The sequence below is a fragment of the Phlebotomus papatasi genome, chromosome 3 (assembly GCF_024763615.1).
Source record: "Phlebotomus papatasi isolate M1 chromosome 3, Ppap_2.1, whole genome shotgun sequence".
Classification (NCBI taxonomy): Eukaryota; Metazoa; Arthropoda; class Insecta; order Diptera; family Psychodidae; genus Phlebotomus; species Phlebotomus papatasi.
The window spans coordinates 13074233-13101733 of record NC_077224.1 but is presented as its reverse complement, the minus strand read 5'-3'; the positions used below and the strand labels follow the sequence as shown (position 1 = coordinate 13101733).

The following is a 27501-nucleotide window of genomic DNA, read 5'->3' as shown; positions in this document are numbered from 1 at the left end:
TATTTTGATTATAATTACGTTAATCGTCTATCGGCTTAGCTACTACTGTATAGGGATATGATCCTGCCAGTCCTCAGACATTCGTCTGAGACGTGGGTCCTCAGCAAACCGAATTGCGATCTCTTAGCCGTGTTTGAGAGGAGGATTCTACGACAGATTTGTGGCCCCATATATGAGGAGGGACGATTCCGGAGCCTGACCATGAGGTGTATGAGCGCTACCGAGAGGTAACTGTTACCGCAACTACGCCTCAATAGACTTTCGTTCGCAAGGATGAGGATGACCCAGCTTGGAAAGTCTTTAGTTTCGAAGAAATGAGGCCGACCTAGCCTCCGATGGACCGACGGCGTGAACCAGGACGCCAGGTCACTAAGGGTGCGGAATTGGAGAACAGTGGTGCGTAACAGGCGTAACAGATTACAGACGTAAAATCAAGTTGAAATCAGGATAAGAATTATAAATGAAGCTGGAAAAAAAGCTATGAGATTTCCTGTAATAGCTTTCCCGACAATCCCCAATATTAATGAAAGGATTATGTACAATTCGTTTTATAAATTGTTAAAGAATTAATGAACTAAAAAAAGTTTATCTCATATTCTGTGAACGATGCTAAATTGATGACGTCATGGCATTAAGTCAAAATAAATTTTGCCCACGTTTGTGAATATTGAGTAGCCTTTTTTGCTGGGATCTATTCATCCCCAAATGGACAATGTATACTCTTGTCAGGGTTGATGCTTTTGTATCAGACGATGATTATCTCTTCAATATATGCAAAATTTATACCCTATTGATTTTAATAGGGCAGCTATATGATCAGCCATACTTTGCAATTACAGTGTCAAATGTTAATGAATCCTGCACAATATTGTCATCATCATCAATGCTGGGGTTTTCACCCAATTTTCCCATCATCCTATGGAGGCGATCCTGCCCCTCCCTCTTGTTAGGGGCTGATGCAGCCAGTATATCCGGGCAGTAATATATATGACATCGATGATGGGTGCATATTAAATTGCCGAAGCATTATGAAATGGACAGACGTTGTATCTAATATCCATATAGATGAGAATTAATATTTTTTGCAGTCATCCACCTCTTCATCCTAATTGATTTTTCGATGGCTCATTTGGATCATTTACGCGAGTTATTGGTGAACCTCTGGTTTCAACGTCGTCGTCATTCATTATCCCTGATTGTCATTTGCATTTGACATGGAAAATGTGATACTACAGTAGGCAATAATTCACCAGGGATGGATAATATACAAGTATCCACGAAATTCCCACAGAAATTATTCTTCCAATCAATCACTGATTTGCAAATTGATACTAGGACTATTATACTTTACTCCATCATTATTTTATTTAAATATTGGTAGGGTTGGTTTGTATTAATAATGTGAGCTATGCCTTAAAATATTTTAAGGTAAAAAGTAAAGTTTTTCACTGAAACAGTAAATTCTCTTGCATTCGGTAAAATGTTACAAACAACAACATTTTCCGTACAGGACCTACGAACAGTATTTTTTCCGACGAATAGGATTTGACTGTTCCGGCGAACTATAAAATGTGTTTCAGGAATATTTTTAAAAAAATTATTCCTTTTGGGAATAGTATCAATCAGAAATAGTAACAGTTTACTGTTCTAGGAGCAGTAAAACTTTCCTCTGACCAGTAGGTATTTTATTACAACTGGGAACAATAAAATTTTTTACTGTTCCCAAGCACATTTTAAAAATTTACAGTTTCTGGGAACAGTAAAATATTCCATTTAGTAGTAATTGACTGTTCCTACGAAGTGTAAAATTTTCTTCCAACTAGATGGATTTTGCTGTTCCTAAGAACAATAGTTTTTTACTGTTCCCAGGTATTCTTTTAAAAATCTACTGTTTCTAGAAACAATAAAATTTTACATTAAACACTACTAATTTACTGTTTCCGCGAACTGTAAAATTTTCTTCTAACCAGATGAATTTTACTGTTCCGGAGAGTAATAAAATTTTTACTGTTTCTAGGAACAGTAAAATTTTCCTCTTACCAGCAGGGATTTAAATGTTCCTGCGAACAATTATTTTTTTTACTGTTCCCAGGATATTTTTATAAATTTACTGTTCCTACGAACTATAAGATTTTCTTCCAATCAGATGGATTTTACTGTTCCTGGGAACAGTAAACTTTTTTTTACTGTTCCCATGATTTTTTAAAAAAAATTTACAGTTTCTGGGAACAATAAAATTTTCCATTAAACACTACTAATTTACTGTTTCCGCGAACTGTAAAATTTTCTTCCAACCAGATGGATTTTACTCTTCCGGAGACTAATAAAATTTTTACTGTTCCTAGGAACAGTAAAATTTTCTTCTTACCAGCAGGGATTTCAATGTTCCTGCGAACAGTTAATTTTTTTATTGCTCCCAGGATATTTTTATAAATTTACTGTTCCTACGAACTGTAAAATTTTTTTCCAACAAGATGGATTTTACTGTTCCGGAGAGTAATAAAATTTTTACTGTTTATAGGAACAGTAAAATCTTCCTTCAACCACAAAGAATTTTCTGTTCTTGGAAACAGTATAATTCTCTTTAGGACTGCACAATTTTGCTGCTCTTACGAACTGTACAATTTTGTGTTAAAGCAAACTTACTTTACTGCAAGACCTTAAAGAGAGAAGACAAATAATCTGTTTTTTTTTCAACGGTCTGAAGCTCACACATTAAGACTTCCGGTCTTCGATGACTATCTCATTATTTAAAATTATCCCCAAATGTTCTCCTTTCCCCTAACCGCTCTCCTGACCATTTAAACCATGATTTCGGTTTTTTTTTCTAAAATCACAGTTTGATTTTGTTTTTAATTTAATGACTACGTTTTAGACGCAACAAAGGTGAATATTTCAACTATATTTACTACGGTACTTATGACCTTCCGAAATCGAATTTTCGAAGGTAAAGGCTAAAAAATACCGGAGGAATTATTTCTGAACCGATTTCGAAAGTCAAAATCCCGAAAGGCAAAATCCCGAAAAGCCATAACTCCGAAAAACCAAAATGCCTAAAGCCAAATTTCGAACGACAAAATGCACTGAAAAGCCAAAATTCCGAAAGCCAAAATTCCAAAAACCCAAAATCTCAAAAAGCCAAAGTCCAGAAAGTCAAAGTCCCGAAAGTCAAAATCCCGAAAGTCAAAATCCCGAGAAACCTAAATTCCTAATGTCAAAAAACTGAAAAGGCAGAATCCCTAATGCTAAAATTCAAAAATCCAAAATCCCAAAAAGTCAAAGTCTATAAAATCAAGATCCCGAGAGTCGGAATCCCGAAAGCCAAAATTCCGAAAAACCAAAATGCCAAAAGCCAAAATTCCGAAAACCCAAAATCGCAAAAAACAAAGTGTAGAAAGCCAAATATCAAAAGCCAAAATCCCGAAAGTCAAAATCCCGAAAAACCTAAATTCCAAATGTCAAAAGACTGTAAAGCCCAAAATCCTGAATGCTAAAATTCCGAAAACCCAATATCCCGAAAAGCCAAAGTCCCGAAAGCCAAATCTCGAAAACCATAATTACAAACGTGTAAATCCTGGAAAGCCGTAATCCCGAAAGCCAAAATTCCGAATAGTCAATATCCTGTAAGGAGGAAATTATACGGAGGATAAGATATAGAGTAGAGTATTGTCCTATAACACTGAAAATTTCTCGTGAGACTAGATATGACACTTTTAAGAATTCGGAATTTTGGCTTTTCGGGAGTTTGGCTTTCGAGATTTGGGCTTTCCAGGATTTTGCCGTTTGTAATTTTGGTTTTCGAGATTTGTCTTTCTGACTTTGGTTTTTGTAGATTTTGCCTTTCGGGATTTTGATCAAGACCCAAAAAATAACACAATTCTTAAAAAAAACTTTATTTGTCCGAAGCGTTGTAATTGGGCCAGGGACCAAATGGTAAGAGATAGGCTTCCAATTTTCAGTGACCCTCCGTAAGTCAATTTTATAAAGGACTGATTTTTTTTTAAACATTTCGTTAGGCGAACCTTTCGTACAAATAATACAATAGCCTCTATTCACACCTTCTATCGATTATTAAACAGTTTTAATGGTTTTCAAAAAGTTATAATCCAAATTAAATCGATAGTAAACAAAAAGCTCTATTTTCTGAGTTCGAGCACTTAGCAAAGCTCGAAAGCTTTTCAGTTTCGTTTCTGCGTATTGAGAAGAATAAACTTTCTATTCATTTTAGTCATTTGTAAGTATCTCAGGACCAAAGTGTCCTTTTATAGTCCTCTTGATAATTGTACATTTCGTACATTTAGTTTCGAACAATTTGCAAATTTTCAAACGACCATTAACAACTAAATTCAGTATAGAATATACAATTACGTTACTTTTACTACCCGATTAATAAGATTTTCACCCATGTACCTTCAGACAGTTCAACTTTTAACCATCTGCACCGCATGTGGAACCCCGTGGGAGTTGCAAAACATGGTGAAAAGAGAAAGTTTTCCCACTGAGATTTTTCCTGATGTAATGAATATCCTCATGGGAAAATTGTGGTAATTATCTTATAGAATATTGTGGTGAAAATTTTCGTAAATATGCTTTATGGGCTGCCCCCCCCCCCCTCTATCCATTCAATTTTCATAGCTCCTCTCTCCTTTTGCCGTATGTAATTTTAATGATAATGGGGGATGTAATTAATTCAACCGGTAATATGCCGTTTTGTAAATAATTAATTTAATTTCTATGCATATCCTAAGCCAAAAGTCCCACCTCGAATTCAAGGGATTGATGAGATTTTGGTGGTGTGGGCGGTGTATCAAGAAGTGGAATATAAATGTATTTTATATATACGTATTCTCAAATGTCTCCCTCATTCATCAAACGATAAAATGTGAGGTTGGCATGTATGAATAATGTTGAGATGATGGTATAGTTTTCGGGTGAGAGCAGGAAGGGATAGGTCCTCATTTGGAAATCATGTCGTAGATTTGACGTCGTTCTGTTAAAATGCCGGAAAATTGGTCTCCGTAAATCAACATGAAAGTGTTTTCATCCTGTTTTTCGTTTTTATTTTTTTTTTATCGTGTGGAAGTTGGGGGCGTTAAGGGGGCACGTTTAGCTGAAAGAGACCTTTACCGTGATGATGATGATACCCAATGGTAAATGCCAGGGAATGGCAAAACCTCCGGATATATCATCTGAAATCTTCACTCCAGTTGAAGACTCTCATGATGCCATTTGAAGATATCAAAAACCCTCACCCAAATGAACTCAATTTGCTCACTATTTTCGCATGAATCTCCCACTATATTTCAACATTATTCCACCAAATGGACTTGAAATAGAAAAAATAAGACCACTTGAGCTGATTTTCACCGAGAAACATCCAACAAATTGTCCTGAAGCACGAGCACATCATCCTCCGGAGAGGGCAAATAAATTCAAATTGCTTTATCATCTCGCGCATTATCATAATCATATTTGTTTACCTGTTGCTTTGTGATGTAAATTGGCTTGTTAAGGACAATCCAGGTCACCGTTTCGTGGCACGCTGGCGACGTGGTGGAACCTTTTTTGTATGCCATTTTTCAAAGGAGCAGATTGCATGCAGAGGGAGACAAATAGGTAACATTATAGTAATCCTCTGCGGTAGTGATTCTACAAGTCCCTTACCTTCATAGGTCATGTAGTGGTCCGTTTCTGGAAGGAGTCCCCGCACCGAGAGCCTTCGGACTGGCGCTTCATCACCTCCAAAACGGATTTTTTCCAGCTGATCTGTAAGCATTCTCAGTTCGGCATTGGACAAATCACCGAGCTGAGAAAAGAAAGTACGTCAAAGAAATTATTTAGTTGTAACATCAGAAATCAAGTCAAGCAAAATATCTCCTAAGCACACAATCGGTTTCCAAGAAATTAATTTATTTGTATTATATATTCAATCTGACAGAGTTCGATCAAGGCTCAATTGCACCTGGTAACGAATACGTTTTTATATTCTTGCTCGAACTTAACATGGTAGGGGAAAGTACTCTCACTTCGAACGTTCATGCCTTCGAATAAAGTGATTTTTTTTTATTTTTCCTAAGAGACTGACCCAAAATTGTCACATAATCATAAATAATTGATTTTTAATATCAACAATTGATATTTAATAGAAATGTGTAAATCTCGTAGGAAAAACAAAAGAAAATTCACACTATTCGAATGCATGAACTTTCAAAGGGAGAGTACTTTCCCTTAATTCATTAAAATTTTGAAGGAAACGGCATTAATTTTACGTTCATCTGACTTTCTCGTTTTTTCTGTTTGTCTCTAAACGGGCTAGAGGACAAACGGTAAGAGATATTGAGTTCGGTATTCGACAACCCCTGCATATAGGGACAGGTGGGACTATACTGAACTAGGGCTAATTAGATAATTTAATCGTTAATTTTTAGTGGCTCCGGAATATCTTTCAGACCAGGAAAATTTCATTAAATCAAAATTCACATCCTTTCCTTTTCTCCAAATGCTTTGTATTATGGATATCTCACTCTTTCACTCTCCATATGCCACTGTGCGTCGGTAGACTTAATAGCGAAACTTTATAAAAGAATGAGGTAGTGTCAGGGATGGTACGTTGTATGAGATAAAATTTATTGTCCATGGTTAAATTTCTGGACATAACTAAAAAATCTTCAGTTCACGTTTGATGGAAAAATTTTATTAATTTTTTCCAACAAAAATTGAAAAATAGACATGTAGGATGATTTTTTTTAATAATGTTTATTCCAAAAACTTGTCAAAAATGTAAATTTTATTTCTTTAAAAGTAGAAAAAAGAAGAAGGAAGTAAATCAATCGAGAAAACAAATTTAGAAAATAATTTTACAATTTGCGAACGATTTTGCCAGGGGTCAGTTCTCCATTTCGGATTACCGATGCATCCAGGCCACAAGCTTATCTCCTGATACGGGTACCCGATCCATATCACAGCTCTGTGGGCAACCAGTGCTGCTACTGTATCACAGCAGCCCTTCTCGGTATGTGTTTTAGATCAGTGACAGTGAATATTTGTATAGACTGAAGTACCACTTTCATGCCGAATCTCGTTCTCGTACCAGCCTCTATTGTTTTTAGGCGGTTCACTTTTTGCCAATATGCACCATTGGCATTACTATTTATTCATTCACTGGACGAATTAAAAGCCGATATGGCATGAGAAATCTCTTTCTGCTGCTGCTCAGCTTTAAACCCAAGACCTCAACCCGAACAATCTAACGGACAGAGTTGGCAAAAATGAATGGAAGCTGGTTCAAGATTTCGTCAGAGATGGAACTAGGTCGACATTGTAGATGATGTGGTTTAAGAATTATCAAGACTCGATCTGGAAAGGATTGTCTGTCTCTGGGAAATTAGCAATTTGATTTTTTTCTTATTTATTCATTTATTTTTATTTATTTATTTCTTATTTATTTATTATACAATTTTATTTCTCGAAAATTTCTTAACCGATCTTAATGAAGTTCGACTCAAAGTGGACGTATAACTAAAACTTTAAATATATATTTTTAGATTCTTTTTTTATTATTTACATTTATTATATATAACGGTTATTATATTAATTATTTATATATTTATTTATTATAACGGTGTCCTTTAGGATAATATGATCGTAAGAGACCTCAATTTTTTTCCAAGCTCTCTGCATGCAACGATTTTCATGAAATTAAGGATATTTAAGGATTCACGAGGAACATTCGGAAAATTTTACGAAAATGAAGACAAATAGAAATCGTTTATTTAATGAAAATCTTCATAAGATGATCACTTGAAGAGCATTTTCACTACTCGAACTCCACGGAGAAAGCAGTATATATATAATCTCTCGATTTTCTCACCCCTAAAATTTCCACCTTCCACCCCCCAGAGACCACTTTTGTCAACAAATCTTCACGTTTCAGACGATTTTTGAGAAATGTCGTCACGCTGTTTGTCCGTCTGTCCGTCTGTCCGTCTGTCCGTTTGTCCGTTTGTCCGTCTGTCCGTCTGTCCATCCGGCTGTCGCCAGGTCTAGAAGCCAAACGGTTGGAGATAGAGACTTGGGACCTTCAGGGGACCCCCCATAAGTCGATCCAAGGATCGTTGTCATGCCCCTCATTTTCCTCCCACCCCTCCCCTTCACCACTAAAACTATCTTTTTTTTGGGATTGCTCGAAAACGCGTCGTGCGATTTTTTTTCATTTTTGGATGATATGTTTTAGAGGGGTCCCGGTTAAAATCCCGAAAGCCAAAATCCCGAACGCCAAAATCCCGAACGCCAAAATCCTGAAAGCGAAAATCCCGAAAGGGCCAAAATCCCGAAAGCCAAAATCTCGAATTCTTAAAAGTGTTATAGTTAGCTACTCCCAGGATTGTACCCGCGCTTGCTGGAGGCAAAGGGAAATCTTCTGTGTCTTGGGAAATTATTCTAAACATTTTCCTTAATATAATTTCATTCCTATCAGGAGTAATTAATCAATAAATGGTAGTAAGTAGGTATTACTTCTGATATCCGTAAAAACAAAATTGAATGCTGTGCAATTATTGCTCGATCATAGAAATGAGGATGAAAGGTCTTCGGTCATTAACTAACTTTAGTTTGCTTTAATTCTTTTAGGAAAGTATTTTATTTTATTTATTTACTAATTTTTTAAGAATAAGTGATAATTTTTCCTGCGAAAAATTATTCATGTGACCCTGATCGAAAGATCAAGAAGGTTTTTATCATGCCTGACCAGATTTGGGCAGTCTCTCTACCTTCTCCACAATTTGCTTATCAGTAGTATTTTTTGCTACTTTTGCAATGCACTTCCAAGTAAATACAAACAAGTGATAGTATTTCGAGACTTGGTGTTCGTATTTTGACGATAAATTTTATGAGTGATTTTAGAGGCCACTCATGAGAATGAATGTAATTTTAGTCGCCTCGGTAGATATGCCTTCGATAGCTCAGTTGGTAGAGCGGTGGACTGTAGAGTGAAATTGCCGTGGAATTCATCAGATTCCATGGGAACTGCCCAGAAATCCATAGGTCGCTGGTTCAAATCCGGCTCGAAGGAATCTTTTTGGTCAATTCACAGCATTTCTTTTGCAGAACAAAATTTTCAATAGAGAACTTTCGGAATAATAGCAATTAGGAACTAATTAAATTTGTGGTGCGATTGTTGTCTTAAAATCCGAATAATAGCAATTACATGGGTGAATAATGAAGTGAAATTGGTTTGTCATTTCCATCAATATGCGGGAGAAATCGTGCATGATTAATGAATTGCAACCGAGGAAATTCAATTATTTTTTTGCCTCAAAGTATTCTCCTTAAACCCCAAGTGAATGTTCCATAATTCAGCTCAATAGCTGGATAGTGAATGTGAAATTTAATATATTTTCCCCGGACAGGTAATTAAAAGTGGATGTATTTTTCAAACATTTGCGTATGATTCTCTGTTTTTTTCCTGTGATGGGGATAACTTATGTATATATGTCTCTTGGGGGAGCTTCAATAGAAAAGCGATATGAGGAGATTAAAGTTCTGTGCAGAGAGCTCAGCTTGGCTGCAAGTCATTATGTAAATCCGGACAAGTTTTTAAATATATTTTTCATGGAAGACTGCAAAATTTTAATCAGATGTGTTCCCGGAGTTCCCTGTGCTTTGTGCTTTGTGCTGGGATGGGTAGTGTGGGAGCATTTTGTAATTTATGGATGGCAAGGAGATAATTTGTGGAGACATGTAATATACGCTTCAAGTCATTCCTACTCAAGGGGTGGTGAGTTGAAAATTACTTTTATGCTTCCAAGAAAATAACATTCATTTTCGCAATATTTTCCTTTCCCACCCACCATTCCACCCCCCACAGATTCCACATCTTATATGACTTTTATTTTTTATCATTATACTTCATTCCCTTATTTGCGCGCTTACAAAAAAAATGCGTCCACTCGAAAGTTCTGTGAACATTTCACGTCCACCTCCACAGAGGGAAAAGTATTAAGCAAATATTTACATTTTTTTCACTGGCTCTGTGACTCCGAAAAAAAAAATCTACCTTTAAATAAAATGTGGAAATTGGTTTTTATTTACCTGAAGCAAAATTGCAATGCCGACAACACCCTGAGCACGATTTAAGGCTTCCGATATGTTTGAGTACAACTGTGAATTGTAGCCAAATATTTGTATCTGAAAAATCAACAAAAAGTTATTTTACAACATTTAAAGAAAAAAATCTTTTCATCTTTCATAATTCTTTTGCCAAAAAAAAATACATGCCTAAATACACACTCTTCGAGGCATGATGCAAAGTTCTTGGAGCACTTCTATCTCACATAATTCCTCATACAGCAAGATTAAAATTACACCCTCTCACTTTTACAGGAGGATATATGACGTCAGTTTTTCCTAGATTTTCTTCTGTTTATTCATCCATCTATTTATTTTCATAATCAGTGTCAGGACGAACAACTTTTTAGCTAAGGGAATCAGAGTTGATCAAAGCAGTGAATTTTCTAGATTTGAGTTTATACATACTTCTTAAAATTTCAAAAAATACCAATACAAATCAATTGTGGTTATAAAATTATATTTAATTGTAAGTTTTAATTTTCTTTTGCTCATGAGAATGCAAGAACCTTTTGAGCAAGAAAAATTATTAACACTAACCAAGAAGTATTTTTATTCTCTTTAATGTCTTGATGAATATCCTAAGTAATGTATTATAGAACCGAAATTTTAATAATAGGGGAAAGTGCCCATGCTTTACACGGTCCCAAGCTTTACAATGACTAAATTTTTCTTATGTTTTTCAATAAGTGTGACTCATCTCATCTATATTTTAAAACTAGGGGAAAGTGTCTTGTGTTTAAAATATATTGCAGAGCCGCATTTAGTCATTGTCATCAAAATTTAGTCATTGTAAAGCTTGGGACTGTGTAAAGCTTGGGCACTTTTCTCTACGCTTATAGCATTCCCGATTCCGTCACTGGTTGCATTGTAATACAAATAAAGTGTCTTGATACGACAAAAAAATAACTTAGACCACTGAAAGTGAAGTGGCGTACTTTGAAGAGGTTTAAGCTCTTTTACTAGAATTTTAACACAAAATTCTCATTATTAGCCTTTTAGAGGTTCATTAAAAGCCTTAAAAGACTCCCGGAATGGCCGGGGAATGCGCGAATCCGAGCGTACTTGGAGTACCAAAGTCAACTCACTTTAATGAATGATATGGAAAGTTTCCGGGCTTCTTGTGACATTCTACGGTTCCCTTACATGAACAGGAAGAGGACCTGGTAAGATTGGTTCTTGAAATGGAGAACAATTAGAATCCTATTGAGGCGAATTAGCTGTCCAAATATACAGCCAAGGTGTCCAAAATTTGACTCAAATGCACCTCTACATAATATTTAATTTTTAAAAGTATTAAGATTAATTTTAGTAAAAACAAAGACTATAAACAGCTTGCCAAGTTTCTAAACAGCTCTTCTAAAAAGAGAGTAACAAAAAACTTCAATTTGCATTGAAAATATCGCACTTCAAACTTGGAACATTGATGCTCATAAGCACCCTGTCCAAAATTATGAACCTGTACCCTAATGGCTTTTTTATAAAACATTTTTTGAACTTATTATTCAAAGTTTTGTGTAACGGTATCTTTTACGGCCTTGCGATCTTCGGAAGCTTTAATCCTTTTATTTTGTATTTTATTTTATTTGTACATAGGAGACATTTCCCTATTTATTCATTCATTCATTTTCAACCGCTTATCCCTATTGGGGTCGCGGGCCCATGACACCAGGTTTAACAGACCACGCCTGTCGATCCTCCGCCACTTCAGGAAGATGTATTTCCCTATTTATAATAATCATTTTTAAAAATTTGAGGAATATTCAAAGACTTATTAGGTAAATCTGAAAAATTGCAATGAAAATGAAGAGATAAGGATATGGTTTGTTCTAGAAAAATCTTCCTTGAGCCCTCCTTTACAAATTATTCTATGAAACGAACAAAATAAGATAAACCGTTATTGTATAAAAGGAGTTTTGTTAATAAAAAAATCATCACATTTCTTAAGAATTTGTTTTATGGTCTAGTGATTTTCCTACACACTTTTAAGGTTGGACACTGAATAAAAGTTGTTACCTCTGCGAATACCTATTCGATGGTATAGGCGTCATTCGTAGCGAAATGTTGGACCATTTTGCCCATTGTCTTTTGAATGTTTAACACTAAACCTACCGACCGTTTTTGGTCGTTTTTCGGTCAAATGACAAATGTCAAATGGTCAAATGTTGAGTATCCTGCGGTAGGGCAGGATACTCAACAAATTTGTCTTGGATAATACCAAAAAATTAAAATTTAAACACTGAAAAATATATTACATACATATTTTAAGAAATTCATAAAGTTTTATAGTGACATTTTACCGTTTAAATATGTGGTAATTTTAAACCGGTCATTTGACCGGGTCTTGGTAGGTTTAGTGTTAATATGAGTATGTTAATGTTTTAATATTTTTAATACTAATTGCTTATTTTGTTACTTGAAACCTTGTAGACAGTTTTTCGTCTTCTTTTCCTCTAAAATCATTTTCAATACACTTTAAAATTAACAAAAATGTAGACATAGGTAGGTTTGATACCATATTTCGGCCAACTTCATTCTCATAGCTCTTTTCTCAACTGGATTTCTTCCGAAATCTTTTTACACCATCTCATGCGTAGAAACAATATTTTTATTATATTTTGCATTGTGTAATCTTTAGAGCATGCAAAAACTAAAAATTCATGAAAATTCGAGGAACATAAAAAGTGTCCGGAAATTGCAAGCTGGCCAAAATTTGGTACAGTTGCCCTATTACAAAAAAAAATTAAGAAATCACCGATTCCTTTAATTCAAATAAAAGGGAATTTAATTTTGAAGAGAATAAGCCCTTATTCGTTTCTTTACGTCAATAGATTTTTTCCTTAATATTTCCAGCCAATTCGAAAAAGTGTTCGAAAAATACATAATTTTTTTATTCAAAATAACAAAAAATGTAAAGAAGTAAGAATGGTGTATTTCGGGACAGACAAAAATCCCTATTAAGCAAATAAATGTTACTGAGCTGACTATTTACGTTTAAGTAGTAGGTCTAAACTTCACTCTTTTATAAACATTTTGTTTAAATTTCACTTGTAAAGTGGCTTAAATCGAAAAGAAAATCAGCACTGTTTGTGTTGACATTTGCAAAATTGGCCACACTGAAGGTTTTGTAAAAAGTGGAATGTGATAGGGTCGATGGAACACCTCTTCGGCAGGAAACCCCTATTGACACTTTTGTCAAAATCATGAAATTTATTTAAAGTATCTAATAAAATGTAAATAATATGACGTATTTCCCTTAGTCTACGTTTCCTGATAAGGACAGATGTTGAAATTTTGTATTCCAAATATAGAGTAGGGTGTCATTAAGTCCTGACACGGCTTATTGAAGTGTCAATAGGTGTTCCTTTCATCCTACTTACAATTTACGTGTATTTCAAACTTTAAATTAAATAAAATCTTAGAAGTTTCATGTTTGTCTAATACGTAAAGAACTTGAAATTTCATAATGAACTTAAAAATAATAAGAAAATTAATATTTAGAGGATTTTTTATGTGTCCAGAAATACCCATAATATGTCCCGAAGACAGCCTTGTCCAGAAGTATCACACGTTACCCTATGGATTTGGAGTTTTAAAATTTTCGTGGTTAATTTTTAGATGATTTATCTATCGCCCACCACCATTGTAATAAGTAACCATTCATGTCACATTTTTTGTGTTTAATTTATTTATTTAAAAATCTTTACTGAATTTAATATAAAAATTTCGTTTGGTTTTCTTTGACGAACATTCATATCCATAAATTTGTCTTTTCATTTTCTTCATGGTACAGTCGAATCTCGCTATAGGCCATCGCTCTATAGTCCACAATTTATCGACCGTTGATTTCAAAACACTGATTTTATGTTAGGTTATGTTTTTTGTACGCAACAAGCATAATTATTTTAATATTTTTGGCAAACTTTATTGAGTAGTTCTGATAATTGTGATCCATAATGAAGAGAGCGTGGACATATACCACAATCGCAAAGAAAGTGGAAGCCGTCGAGCAATTTCAATACTAAAAGTCGTTGATAATTTTAAAAAATTACATGGACTATAGTGCGACCCAAGTGTCAAATCTGAAACCAAATATGGACTATAACGAGACTCTACTGTATAAGATTTTAGTACTTTTATAACGACTAAAAAAATTTAATTAAGCTCTAAAACTTTTAGAGCTTTAAAGCTCCTCTTATAATTTTTTCTTACATTTTCATTTATTTTTTAAATAGATCAAATTGCCTAAAATTATCACGATACCGATACACAGACATATAATCTATATCTAAGGTTTATCCATAATCTATAAAACTGCATCCACTGCCAATTCTGATATGAAATTGTTGGGTAAAAACCCAAGAGAGTATGCTCAACTGTTAAGTGAAGAAAAATGATTTTATCACTGCGAATTGTCTGCTTTTGGGTTTGAGAGTCATTAAATCAAAGGCGGAAGGCAAAGCCCATCGTTTTCACTTTTGATAATTAAGGGAGGGACTTTCTTATTTACTTTTGAAACTGATATCGTGCCTCACACAGAAGACTCTTCTCCAGCATTTTCGTGCCATAATTCTATAATTACAAAATTAATTCGTCGGAAATAATTTGTGGGAGCCAAGTTAACTTCCCAAATGATTTATTATTGGACAATTAATCCACACTCCGCATACCAAATGCTGAAATGTTTGATGATGTTTTATTAACACAGGCATAAATTGAGGGCTTTCTGCTATGGATAAAACCATCTGATCTTGACGATGGATTGAGTGATTCAAAGAGATTATTGGCCATAAATTAAAATTAAGTCTAAATTTTTGGGGTAGGTAGAAGGGAAGGAGTTTTCGGATTTTTCATTGCATCGAGAAATAAATTAAATCACAGGAATATTTTCATCATCATTATTTAGTGTGTAGTTTGGGACTAAGACATAAGATGAGGCATTCACCCTTTAAACGGGAATACCGTGTAATATTATATCCTTTTAACGCACCTCCATTAGTCAAGGCGGAAGTTTCATCGTAAACCCATTGCTTTCGGGTTTTATACAACGCGAAGGGTGGAAATCGTCTCTATTCCATATTTCTGTGTAGGAGAACTTTTTGAAATTTTTTCACACAATTTTCCATGCCCCAAGAGATTAAAGCTCAAGCCGTAAATTTGTGGCAATTCCTCCCATGAAATATGGATAAAGGTGGTGGTGATGGTGTAAAAACTTATGGGAATTATCATGAGAATGAATCACCTTCTCGTCTACTAACTTTCTTGTAATTGGCATTCAACTTTAAATATGCTACCTCGGTGGGAAGCAAATTAATTTGTTTATGAGTTAAATTGATTTTGTCGGAATTAAATTATGCCCTTCAGGTATTTTCTTGGGCGAAAGTGAGAGTATTTTGCACCAAGGTGAAAATGATTAAATTTTCATCAATTTCAATATTTAATGAACATCCCATAAATATTATTAAAAGTTTCTTTTTTGCATTTGGTTGGCCTCAACTTGAATCTGGAACTCCCAATGGGCATCTTCTCATGGGAAGACAAGGAATTTGGATTGTGCGTATGGTGAGGCAAGTGATACATCCTCAAAATGCCCATCCTTCGTGATGGAGTCATTCAGGTGGATGTTTGTCGGCATTCTGCGGCCTAGAGGGATGTTTGGGGGAGGTGCGATTAAACAATCAATCAATTTGGATAGACCAGTGGTGTACGAAGTGCTTTTCATAGCTCAAACCCTGATCAATTTCATGAGTCATTCTGAAACAGACGCTGCAACAATATCTGACACAATCTTGTCAGATTGTTGAGCAATTTCTATATTTTATTCTTACTTTTTAAATATAAATCAAATTTGTATATATTATTTAAAATAAAAAAGACAAGAGTTAGAGCACTGAGAGAAATCCGAAAAAGTTAAAATAACATTCCGGAAATGTTAATTTTACCCTGCAGTATTGATCCGAAATCGGTCTAAATATTACCCTTTTTAGGTGTATTGGGGGTTAAAGTTAACCTTTTTCATCTTAATTTTACCCTTAAAAAGGTGTAAAATTAACATTAAAAAATGTTGATATATTTTTACACTTAAAAAGTGTTAAAGTTATGAGGAAAAAAAGTTAATCGCAACCTTTTTTTTTCTCAGTGTAGTAAACTTTATTATTCATTTAAACATCTTACTTAAGTTCATAAGAAAGTCATAAGCTTCCTTATTTTATATTCTGAAATACGGGAAGCTGGGGCAGCTTCAGATAAGTTCAATTGTCACTGCACTGAGAAAAAAACGTGGGTGCGAATAACTTATTTCCTTATATACTTTTTAGGTGTAAAAATATATCAACATTTTTTAATGTTAATTTTACACCTTTTTAAGGGTAAAATTAACATGGCAAAGGGTAACTTTAACCCCTAATACTCGTAAAAAGCATAATATTTACACAGATTTCGAATCAATACTGCAGAGTAAAATAAACATTTCCGGAATGTTATTTTAACTTTTCGGATTTCTCTCACAGTGAAGGCATGGACGTTCGAAGGGAGAGTACTTTCCCCTATCAGTAGCCATGGATGGTTCATTCCCACATGAAGTGAAAAATGGGTGGCACCTTCAGTTCTCAAATTTCCCTCTTTAAGTTTTTAATATTATTTAGGTGAGCCCTGTTAGGGCTTACAAAATACTATTATCTTAAGATTACTCACGAAAAAAAACTGAAATATAGGGGAAAGGCTCATAATTTTGTCCAGTTTCTTATTTTGGACACTTTGAGGATAAAATTGGACACTAAAAATAAATTGATTAAAATGATGGATTTTTATTCCAATATTTGATGAATAATGAATTCTATCTAAATATTTGTTCTTTTTGGAAGATTTTGACACTAAATACGTTAAATTTTGAATATGATTTGAGTTGAAATTGCTTTGTTGAAAATTCAGTGTGAGCAATTGCTTACGAGAAATATGACAGAACTTCTTGTTTACATCAGTCTTATTTAGCTGTGGTAAAGTACTAACAATGTTTCTTCGTTTTTTTTGAGTGATATTATTGAATACTCATTGAATATTGTGTTGATTCACGTTAGTGGTGATTTGTACATTTGACCTGAAGTGAGATTTGCCTTGTGAATTAGATTTTTCGTGTGAAAAATGGGAAATGTTTTAAGACATTTACCAGTGAGGTGATGGTTCTTATTTTGGACAGGTGTTTTTCTCAGGAATTTTCGTGAAGTTTCATCTTTTGTGATGACTAGGTTGGACAAATGCCTGGAGAAACAAGGGAGCATGATCTTTACGAACGAGATGTAGCGAGAAAAACCTTGAAAGTTTCCCGGAAAGGCCAGGGAATGAGCGAATCCGCACGTACTTGGAGTACCGAAGTCAACTCACTTTAATGAATGATATGGAAAGTTTCCGGGTATCTTGTGACATTCTACGTTTCCCTTACATGAACAGGAAGAGGACTTGGTAAGATTGGTTCATGAAATGAAGAACAATGGGCATCCTGTTGAGGCGGATTAGCTGTCCAAATTTACAGCCAAGTTGGCCAAATTAATAACCAAGTTGTCCAAAATAAGAGTCAAATTCACCTCTACATATGAATTCATTTTTAAACGTAATAAAACTAATTTTAGTAAAAATAAGACAATAAATAGCTTGCTAAGTTTCTAAACAACCCTTCTGAAAAGAGAGTAATAAAAAAAAGTCAATTAGTATTGAAAATATCGCACTTCAAACTTGGAACATCGATGCTTATAAGCAGACTGTCCAAAATTATGAGCCCTTACCCTAATTGTATTTCAAATGGCCTTATTTATATTTTAACGTCTGTATTTATTCGGACTATGGCTAGAGTTGTGATGGCATGGTGTAGTGCTCCAAGTTCCAATCTCATATCAAAACTTGTATCACCATGACGCACCATCGGGTTCTTGTATGAAAATAAACAGTTCCGTCGAAGAGTGTGTATTTGCTTAAAGTATTGAAATTGAAAACTTACTTCTGCAGGAAATGTGTAGCCCTCCACACTGTGTTCCGACCCAAATTGATCATGAAGGCCATAGTGGATGTGAATCTCATTGAATCGATACAAGTACGAAAGGGGCCCACCGCTGAAATTGACGGGAATCTGAGGTCCCTCGTAGGCCGTTGCCGTTTCATTGTTGACTGTGAAAATGACACTATGTCCTGTGTTTGCAATTGTGCCGCTTATCTGGTGGAGAGATTATTACCACATGTTATTACTACACCAAAAGTGCCAAAATTTTGCGAGGAGCATTGAGGCGGGGGGAGTGCCATAGGGGATGGGGTGAATTTTCCAATTAATAGGTGTAGAGGATGCATGAGACAAAATCAGCCGGACATTCACAATTATCACTTACCCTATGCTTATCGATATGTAAAGGCCGTAGATTTGGGTCGAATAGCAGACGCTGTGGCTCTAAATTAACTGGTGATTGTCTTCTGCCCTTATTGCATAACGACCACTCTGGGTTGATCAAACCCCAAAAGGCGGGACCTGCCGGGGCAACAAAACCCATCCAACATGTTAATTAACACAATCTTCACTATAATTGTAAGATATCGCTATTGTTTGCGGACAAGCTTTCTCTCTCTCTTTCATTATCTATCTCTTTGATTAAAACATCTTGTTTGGGATTCAGATTCTGATTCTGTTTGAATTTTAGGTGAGGTAAACTTAATAGTCACTTCTGTGGAATTATTGGCTCTTTTCACCTTCATGATGCTAATCCAATGGGAAATGTACTTGTTTTTTTTTATTGCCATTTTATGATTCTCAAGCACATCTTCTTTATCCACTTTTCTTTGTACTGGTTCCTGTCTTGATTGTTTTTCCCAGACCGTGTTCGAAAACAATCAGACAGTCGTATCAAGAACCAGTAGAAAGAAAACTCGATTGTGTAAAAACACTTGAGAACAGTAATGTGCTGAAAAATCCGTGTTTATTTTTTTCAATTGCCTAATTAACCTTCACTTCCAGTGTGAAAATGTGAACATTTGTTTTAAAACTTTACTGTTCTCAAACTCGTCTGATTCCTTTTTCAAGTTTCCTCAAGTTGGTTCATGTCTATACTGTTTTCCACTGTTCTCGTTGTGTTCCAACGCAGCCAAACAGTCGTGACAGGAACCAATTCAAGAAAAAGTCGATAATGTAGAAGCACTTTAGAACAGTAAAGTTCATTTTTCTTTAGAATAGCAGCACTATCACTGATTATATAATTTATATAATTTCAATTGTAAAGAAATTATTCTTTTATTTTCTATCAGATTGTGAACGGAAAAATAAACCTTTCTATTTTTCCGTTCATAATCTGCTACAACCTATTAGACCGAAAATTCCTCCAAACCATTTATTTTCTATATTTTATACAATTTTTCATAGTTAAATTAAAAAGAGTAAATCGGTTAGCTGACAAGAATTTCTGACATTAATTTTACTTCCTCCGCATGAGAGCGTTGTTTTCTCCCGTGGTGGCGCTGGCAACTGTTCCTAATTTTTATTTCTTAAACTTTTTAATACAAAAATTTTGGCGATTCGAATAAAATTTTCATAAAATCCGATTTTAACTAAGAAAATATCAATTTTCGAGCCGATATTCGCACTTCAATACTTCATCTAAATATATGATTTATTAGAAATATTTTTTGCGTACCCAAAGACAAAAATGACATATCCACTTATTTAAAAAAAATGTTAATCACTTTGCCGTAGTTTTAAAAAATGTTCAATAATTAAAAAAATATAATTTAGTTTTTTTAAGCATTGATACGACAAAATCTTGTTAAGCAATGCCTGACAAAATTGCCGACACATCTTGTAAAGGAAAATGCCTTTATACTTTGTTTTTCTCAATGTTTTAAAATTAATAATTCTTTATTATTTCTTCTTAACTGCTTGGGGAATTTTTAAGTATAAATTCAAAATATATTTATGTTTCTTAAAATAAAAATACTTCTAAAAATTTGTCAAAAATTAATTAACGTAGCGACGTGGTTTCTTTGAGTTTTCTGACTTTTAAAAATTAATTTTTAAATAATTTTTTAATCAAATATATACATTTTTTAATTATATAATTTTTCATTTTAATTAGCTCTAACCGTGCTATCACACTAGGATTTTTTCAATTTGTAAATTCAATATAATTTTCAGATGAATTGTTCCTATGCGTTATTTTGCATTGAAAATCATTTGAATTGATAGATTTTCACTTATTTATTGATATAAAGCTATACTTGGTTCACAAAAATACGTTCAAACGTAGTACAATAGCAGAAATATAGTTGCTGAATTAAATTTGAATTCAGCAAATTAAAATGTTACTATTGCTCATTAATTTCAAATGCAGTTAAACAAGTAGTCTTTGGAACTAATTTGTTCTTATTAAATTTATTTACTCGTAATCAATGTTATTTGTGGCCAAAAAATAGGATAAGTACAGTAATTTAGTGATGAAATTTAGTGAGTATCTCGGGAGTAATCTGATAGGTTCCTCCAAAGCAATTCAAAGGAAATAGTTGCATCAAGAAATCGTAAATGGAATAACTTCTTCATGAGCCCCCTTGTCTACAACCCTTTCTTCTGGCTTTATGAATTCTTTTGCATAGCAGATAAGTGACTTATAAGACATTTTAAGTACTATCACACATTTTCCAGAGTCATTGACATTTAAAAACCTGTTTAAAATTGAGCGCTATTTAAAATTGAGCAAATTTCTTACAAAATGTGTCCTGGCTGCGAGAATTTTTAACTAAATTCTAGAAATCTTATAATGCTCAATTGGCTCAATTGAATTTAAAATTAAATTGTGAAAATCCTAGTGTGATAATACCCTAAGATTACGTATTACTTATTAATTTATTGATTATTTTGATGATTTTTGATACGTTATGATTTTAATATTTTATTTTATAAATATTCCCTTAATGGAGTTTTTCTCATTCAGTTACTTAACGTAATTACAGAAAATTCAATGAATCGTGTGTACGAAATTGTGTTTGCCTAAAATTAATAAATCATATGCTCTTCTGGTCTTATATATTTCTTTTTTTAGACCAAAATCTTACTAAAATCTCTTTTTATTGCTCTTCAAATTCCTTTAGTCGTATTTTATTGCAATAAAAACCAAATAAAGATTTCTCTTTAGTACCACTAATAGTTTTATATGAAACACCAATAAAGCTTAATGAAAAATTCCAATTCATGAAATTGAAATGGTTTTACTTAATTTTGTAAATAAATATAATTTATTTCTCTGAAAATTTACATTAATATTCGTGGAAGAGCGTCATGTTATTCACAATTGAATCATACATTATTTGGCAATAAAATGTTTCATTAATATATTTAATTATTGTGAAAATTTATTTAATTATCCGATGTGTAAAGTTTATTATTTGTCCACTTGAATGTTGCTGAAAAATTTATTGGGTGACCAGGGGGATGATATTCAGGATAATAATGATTATTGTTTTTTTATTGTTCGAATGCCACAGGAAGGGATATTTTATATAATCGATATCTAGAATTATTTGTACGACTTCTGCTAGGTTTTTGTTTTAATGTTATTTTGCTAATCTGATGCTTTGTGTATTGTGGTGTAAAGCTGTAGTAAATATATATAACTATTCATTCATGTATTATGGCTATAGGGTCAATTGTTACAGATAGGGATTTTCGGGGACCGTTTCACGAGTCGATCCTGGTTTCCCATCTTTTCCTCTTCAAATACATATTTTTAAAGAATACTAAAACTACTGGATTGTTTTACTTATTAGATCATTAATTGTGGATTATGAAATCGGGAACTTCTTACAAATACGTTAAATCGTATTTAAATTGTTCTAATAATAGTTTTTCAAGTCAAATTTGTAATATTCTCGTTTTCCGGATATTTCACCGATAAGGAGGATTATGGACTAATTGTAAAAGTCCTTAAATTCTGGATAATTTTAATCAATGGGTCAAGTGGTAGAGTACTCGCTCTATGATGCATGTATCCTGGGTTCGAATCCCCTTTAGGTCACCAGTAATTTTTCTGACGTTAAAGGTGTTCGGATTGCATCCAATGAACTTCACTGCTCTTGATTCCACAGGTCATGGGATTGACAGCCTAATCCCTGTATAAGAAAATATAATAATGGATGTCTCGAACTTTGCTTGCGGGAAGGCCTTGGGGAAGGCCTAAGTTCCTCTATGTAACGTTGTGTTGTTGTTTCTAATTGGTCAATTTTTCAGAAGACTTTAATTATTGGGAAATTTTTCCAAACGTTTTGACTACCCAAGTAGCAAAATCTGGTCAGTATAACGATGTTTCAATAGATCGATCATGGTAGTATATTGAGTACACAATGGCTCAAAAGGTAGAGCACTTGCTTTATGATTTTTCTAGCATTCAGGATTTTCAAGGGTCATCCAAAAAGCTTTACTGCACTTGATTCCACAGAATATGGAATTGACAACGATATCCCTGTATAAGAAAAAATTATTATAACGGATGTCCCGAAAATTGCTCACGATGGGCTTAGTTTCTCTATAGAACGTTCTCTACGGTAATGACTACAATTAAAATTTCAATATGGTAAATTCACAATGGATAGTGAAAAGTAAATTTTACGTATGTGACACGGTAGTCTGACTTTATTTTTACTTCATCTCGCGTGTTTTTCTTCTTTTCATTGGCTGATCGCATTGTGAATAATATAATTCCAACAGGATCTATTGGATAGTAAATATGGCTTTAGGGGAGAACGGATCAGAATTATTGTAGTATTGTAATTCGATACGGTGGCGCTCTTTAAGTCGACTTCTCATGAGTAGAGGGCTCCTTATGGGCCGGATACCACTGTCCGGAGCTCGGGCTTAGCGGGTTTGTGCCACTTGGCCGGTATACCACTGCATTGCAGACTAAGATTAAGACAATCCTAATTGGCGTAGGAATTGGAGTAGGAATTGGAGTAGTATTTTCTGATAGGGAAATAAACATTCTCTAACAGGAGAGCTGCTTTACTTTCTATATTCGGAACCAAATCCCGCTGTTTGCTGGTGTTCGAGTGCCGCAAAAACATAAAATATGATCTCAAATTACAAAAAAAACGTACAGGATGCTAGTTTTTTTGAGTATAACATAGTGAAGAAACTTTTCTAAATTTATTCGAATTTCTTAAAGACCTTACTTTTTTAAAAAAATGTCCATGATAAACGATCATAAAAATTACGCTTCTAAAGAAAACGTGTAAATTTATTTTACCTTACATTTTTAATTTAAAATATCATCTCAAAGGAAAATTTGAATCGAAAGCAAAAATGAGCAACAGAAAATAAACATTTTTTAGCAAATTCATTAAAAAGAAATCGCCTGTGGTGGGTATGCCAATTTTCTTGATGCATAATGCCATTTCGATCGTTTTTTTTCGGTCCCGAAAACGTGCATTATCCCGGGAATGAGTGTATTTACTTATAATAAAAATATTCTTAAAAATCATTCCTTAATCTCTAACTTTTGTCTAAACACACGACTTTTTTGGGCCAGAGGGTTTAGAATTTATGGATTAATTTAATAAAATATTCTACTATTGTGATGAATTTATTAATAATGTAGTACAAACATAAAATAATAGCCCTTTATATCAAAATTTTAATTAATTTTTTTGGGCTCCGATAGTCCACGAATAGAAAAGAGTCAACAGGCCTGGAAATAATTAGTTGACTCTATCGAGATCCCACTGTATATAAATTCAATAATAAAATAGTAGGTGAGATTATTAAGAATCACACCCAATACTTAATAAAAATTAATGAAAAGAAAGTTAGGAATTAGTAATTTATGTAAAATTAAGTAGTAACGGCGTTATCACACTTGCACATTAAAATTTTAATGTGATTCACATTAATTGTCGCTTGTGAGCGTCCAAATATGTTATTTGTGTCTTTGAGTCACTTAATATTTGGGGTTTTCTATTTATTGATAAAGAAGTGGACTTGGCCTTCAAAAATAAGTTTAAATTTACCTAAAGCATAAATATTTTTCACATTAAAAAATTAAAGAGAAAATCTCATTAATTTCTCGCATTAATGCTATAAATCAATTTATATCAAATTTTGCGGGCCAATTCTACCCTTTTATCAACAAATAGAACAAATTTTGAATATAAAATGATTCAAACACACAAATTACACATTTGAAATCTCACCAGCGACAATTGTGAATCATATTAAAATTTTAATGTGCAAGTGTGATAACACAGTAAGGTTTAGAATACAAAATTACCTTTCACTGACGAAAATTTTACCTTGAGAAACTTTGGGAAGTTCTCAAATTAAAATTTTCGAAAGGCTTACGTTGCTTGTTGGACAATTCTAATGTAAGAATTTGAGAAAATATATCGTAATATGCAGTATGAAGGTATTACAGGACAATTGAACAACATTTTTCTGACCTAATTTTTACACAAATTACAAAATTTTGCTACTTGGGTATTCATGATTTATCCCTTGGATATTGAATCACTGAAATGCTAGTCATTCAAACACAATAACAATTCGTAAAAAATGTTTGAGGAAAGTCAGGAGATCGAGCATTCTGCAAAGCCAGGATACTTTTCACCTTCTTCGTCATTACATTACATAAATTTAATTTTGTTGATTATGATTCCCTTTTAAGGGAAATTAATTGGTTTCCTGTTTAAAGTCCCTCTGTATGTTCTACATTGAAATATATTCCGTGGAGTGTATTTTTAATCTCTTCGGCAAAAAAAAATGATGCTAAAGTCAGCGGATGTCGTCACTTGTGCTAAACAACAATGGATTTGTAAAAATTGCAGATACCAAGAGATGAAGATTATCTCGTAGTAGAAAAAAGAAGCAAAAATGTGTGGATAATTGAGGGTGTGAAAGGGGATTAAAAAGGATGGTGGTGTCTTGAAGCCTGAGCCCTTGAGCACGGATTTTGTGATTAATGCCCTCCAACAGACACCCTCCACTGATTTTCATCCCTTCTGGCCACTTGAGAAAAATTGTACAGAAGGTGGATGGGATACTCATTCTCCATTATCTCACATTGCTTGGGCTAATGTACAACAATTTCAAGATGGGTAGGAAGAGATTTGCACATTGGAAACTCATGAAAAAAAAGAAGTAAATCTGGAAGGTGAGATGCAAAAGAATCGCCATGTCAGCACGAAAATGAAGAAAATAGCACAACACTCAGTGTTCTTCAATACAAATTCACCTTGTTGGGGCATCACTTGGATCATATCCATTATTTTCAATTGTTCACGCCAGATTTTTCTTCTCCAACCCCCTTAGGATTTTTTCCTCTTTTTTTTCTTCCTTCCTTGCTATCTCCCGCCCTCATTGTTGATGGGGGGGATGTTTCAAGAAGATTCACGTACAAAGGAGATGAGGGAAGAAAATGATCCAGGAGGTGGTGGAAGGGCATTCAGGATGAAAAAAAAGTAGCATATCGAGCAAACCCATCAACTTGAGAATCTTACCTTAAACCACTGAGATTAGATCATCTCCATCCGCTTTTCATCTTTTTCACCCTCTTCTTTCTACCCCTTCCCCCTAACTTAGCACATTGTTGCTGTACCTAACCTAAAGATATATATCACCCTCCAACATCATGAGGAAATCTGTAGTGGCTAATTCTCCTCACCATCATTCCCATTGAAAACACGTAGAAAAAGCATGAAATTGAAAATTGACCATGAGGGAACTCTAATTCATTATTCACTTCACTTTCTAATTAATTATCTCCATCCCTGGCAGCACTTTCAATAAGATTTTTCCCAGGCAAATTTCCAAATATCGTGTCAGCAGATTGTGTTATAGCTTTCGATTCGAGATGATAGAGATTATTTGGCCATCCCCATGTTGAGCTTTTGTCCATGGATTTCACCTCACGTCGAATATAAATTAGCCCAACACGGTCGTTTCCGCATCGATACTTTCTCTCATTGTAACCCTCCTTGTAGGGAAGGAAATTAAATTCGTATCTAACTTTAAGGCCTCATACAGATTTATCACGTAGATACAAAAGTGAACAATGCACAATAATACCAAACAATCCTTGTTTTATGATTATTCTATGAAGTGTAAAAGGTATCAAGAAACTACCATTTGAATAACTCTAATCTTGAACATTTTTAACGGGGCTTAAAGAACGGAACATATTTTTAAAAAGATCATATTTCTTCTTAAAAAAATAATTTTGAATAGTAGAAAATTTTCAATATTCTGTAAATTTTATTTTATGTAAATCCGTAAAGAGGTATATATATATTAGAAATATAGATCTATCTAAAAAGGTTTTCAGAGTAGAGTTTTAGTTTAATTCCAGAAAAACATAAAACCCTAAATAGCAACTGATCTAGGTGTTTCAGGACAATTTGTCCTTCCGATGAGCGTCGGAATTTGTTGATCAAATCCTATGAATCAAACATACAATTTCACCAGAGCTTTCGACACTTATCCGGTCTTCCTCAGTGCACTCTTAGAAAAGTTTAGTACTCTTTACTATTGCCAAATGATTGGAAAGAAAATATTTGCTAGACAAAGAGAATATGGTAGCGACAAATATAAAATACACCTTTCAGAAATATCCTGTTTAGTGTAAGAACTAAATCATTTATTTATATGAATTATGTCAAAAAATGAATTGTACTGAGAACCATATTGTGATATTATGGTACTTCTTTGCAATAGGTCGTTTGGCTTTCGTGCTCAATCGTATCGTACTTAGCGTCGTGGCACGTTCTCAGATCAACCTTCTTCGCGAGTGGTGAAAAAATGAGACGAGCCCAAACTCAAAATATGCCTTTCTCATATTACAATCTTATGATTTTTACAATAACCATTCAACTGTAGAAAATTTAATATAATTGTGAAAATGAAAAAAATATTATATTTCGTGTGAAAGTGATATTCTGTGAATATTCCAATATGTTTATTAAATCTCATACAGGTTTTGATTTGACTTCTTTCTCGTCCATATAGGCTTTAAGGTCGAATAGTTCATGGCTTATCGATTGGTTATGAAATTGAACTTAAATCAAGCTACTGGTTTTGATTGATTTTATTGGTGAGGCGCCTGTATAGACCTCGCTTAAAGTGAATTTTTGAACAAATTCACGCTCTTCTTAGTGAACTTAGAATAATTTTTTCAATTTGTTAATTTAAAAGCAGGATGGAGCACGGATGTGTAGTCTAATTACTGCTTATATACCCTAAGCCATGTTTGGTAGCCATTTTTAGTAAATTTCTCTATACATGCAGCTTTTTTGTTCAAAATTGTCTTTATTGGAGTTATAAGTGAAAAAGCACCGGAAGTGATCATACAAATCTTGCTCATATAACCCGAAAGC

General features: G+C 33.8%; 1 protein-coding gene and 1 non-coding gene across 2 annotated transcripts in view; one reads left to right on the top strand and one right to left on the bottom strand.

The window, feature by feature from the left end:
• Nucleotides 1-27501, bottom strand: part of LOC129807780 (carbonic anhydrase-related protein 10) — a 228803-nt gene that overhangs the window by 17799 nt on the left and 183503 nt on the right. Inside the window, exons 4-8 of the mRNA XM_055857262.1 lie at nucleotides 18498-18634; nucleotides 18116-18328; nucleotides 10090-10185; nucleotides 5665-5806; nucleotides 5481-5560 (exon numbers count right to left, since the gene is read on the bottom strand). Coding sequence (XP_055713237.1) covers nucleotides 5481-5560; nucleotides 5665-5806; nucleotides 10090-10185; nucleotides 18116-18328; nucleotides 18498-18634 — 668 coding nt within the window. The remainder of the gene's footprint in view (nucleotides 1-5480; nucleotides 5561-5664; nucleotides 5807-10089; nucleotides 10186-18115; nucleotides 18329-18497; nucleotides 18635-27501) is intronic.
• Nucleotides 8950-9070, top strand: Trnay-gua (transfer RNA tyrosine (anticodon GUA)). The gene is made up of 2 exons: nucleotides 8950-8986; nucleotides 9035-9070. It is a non-coding gene; the product is annotated as a tRNA-Tyr (tRNA).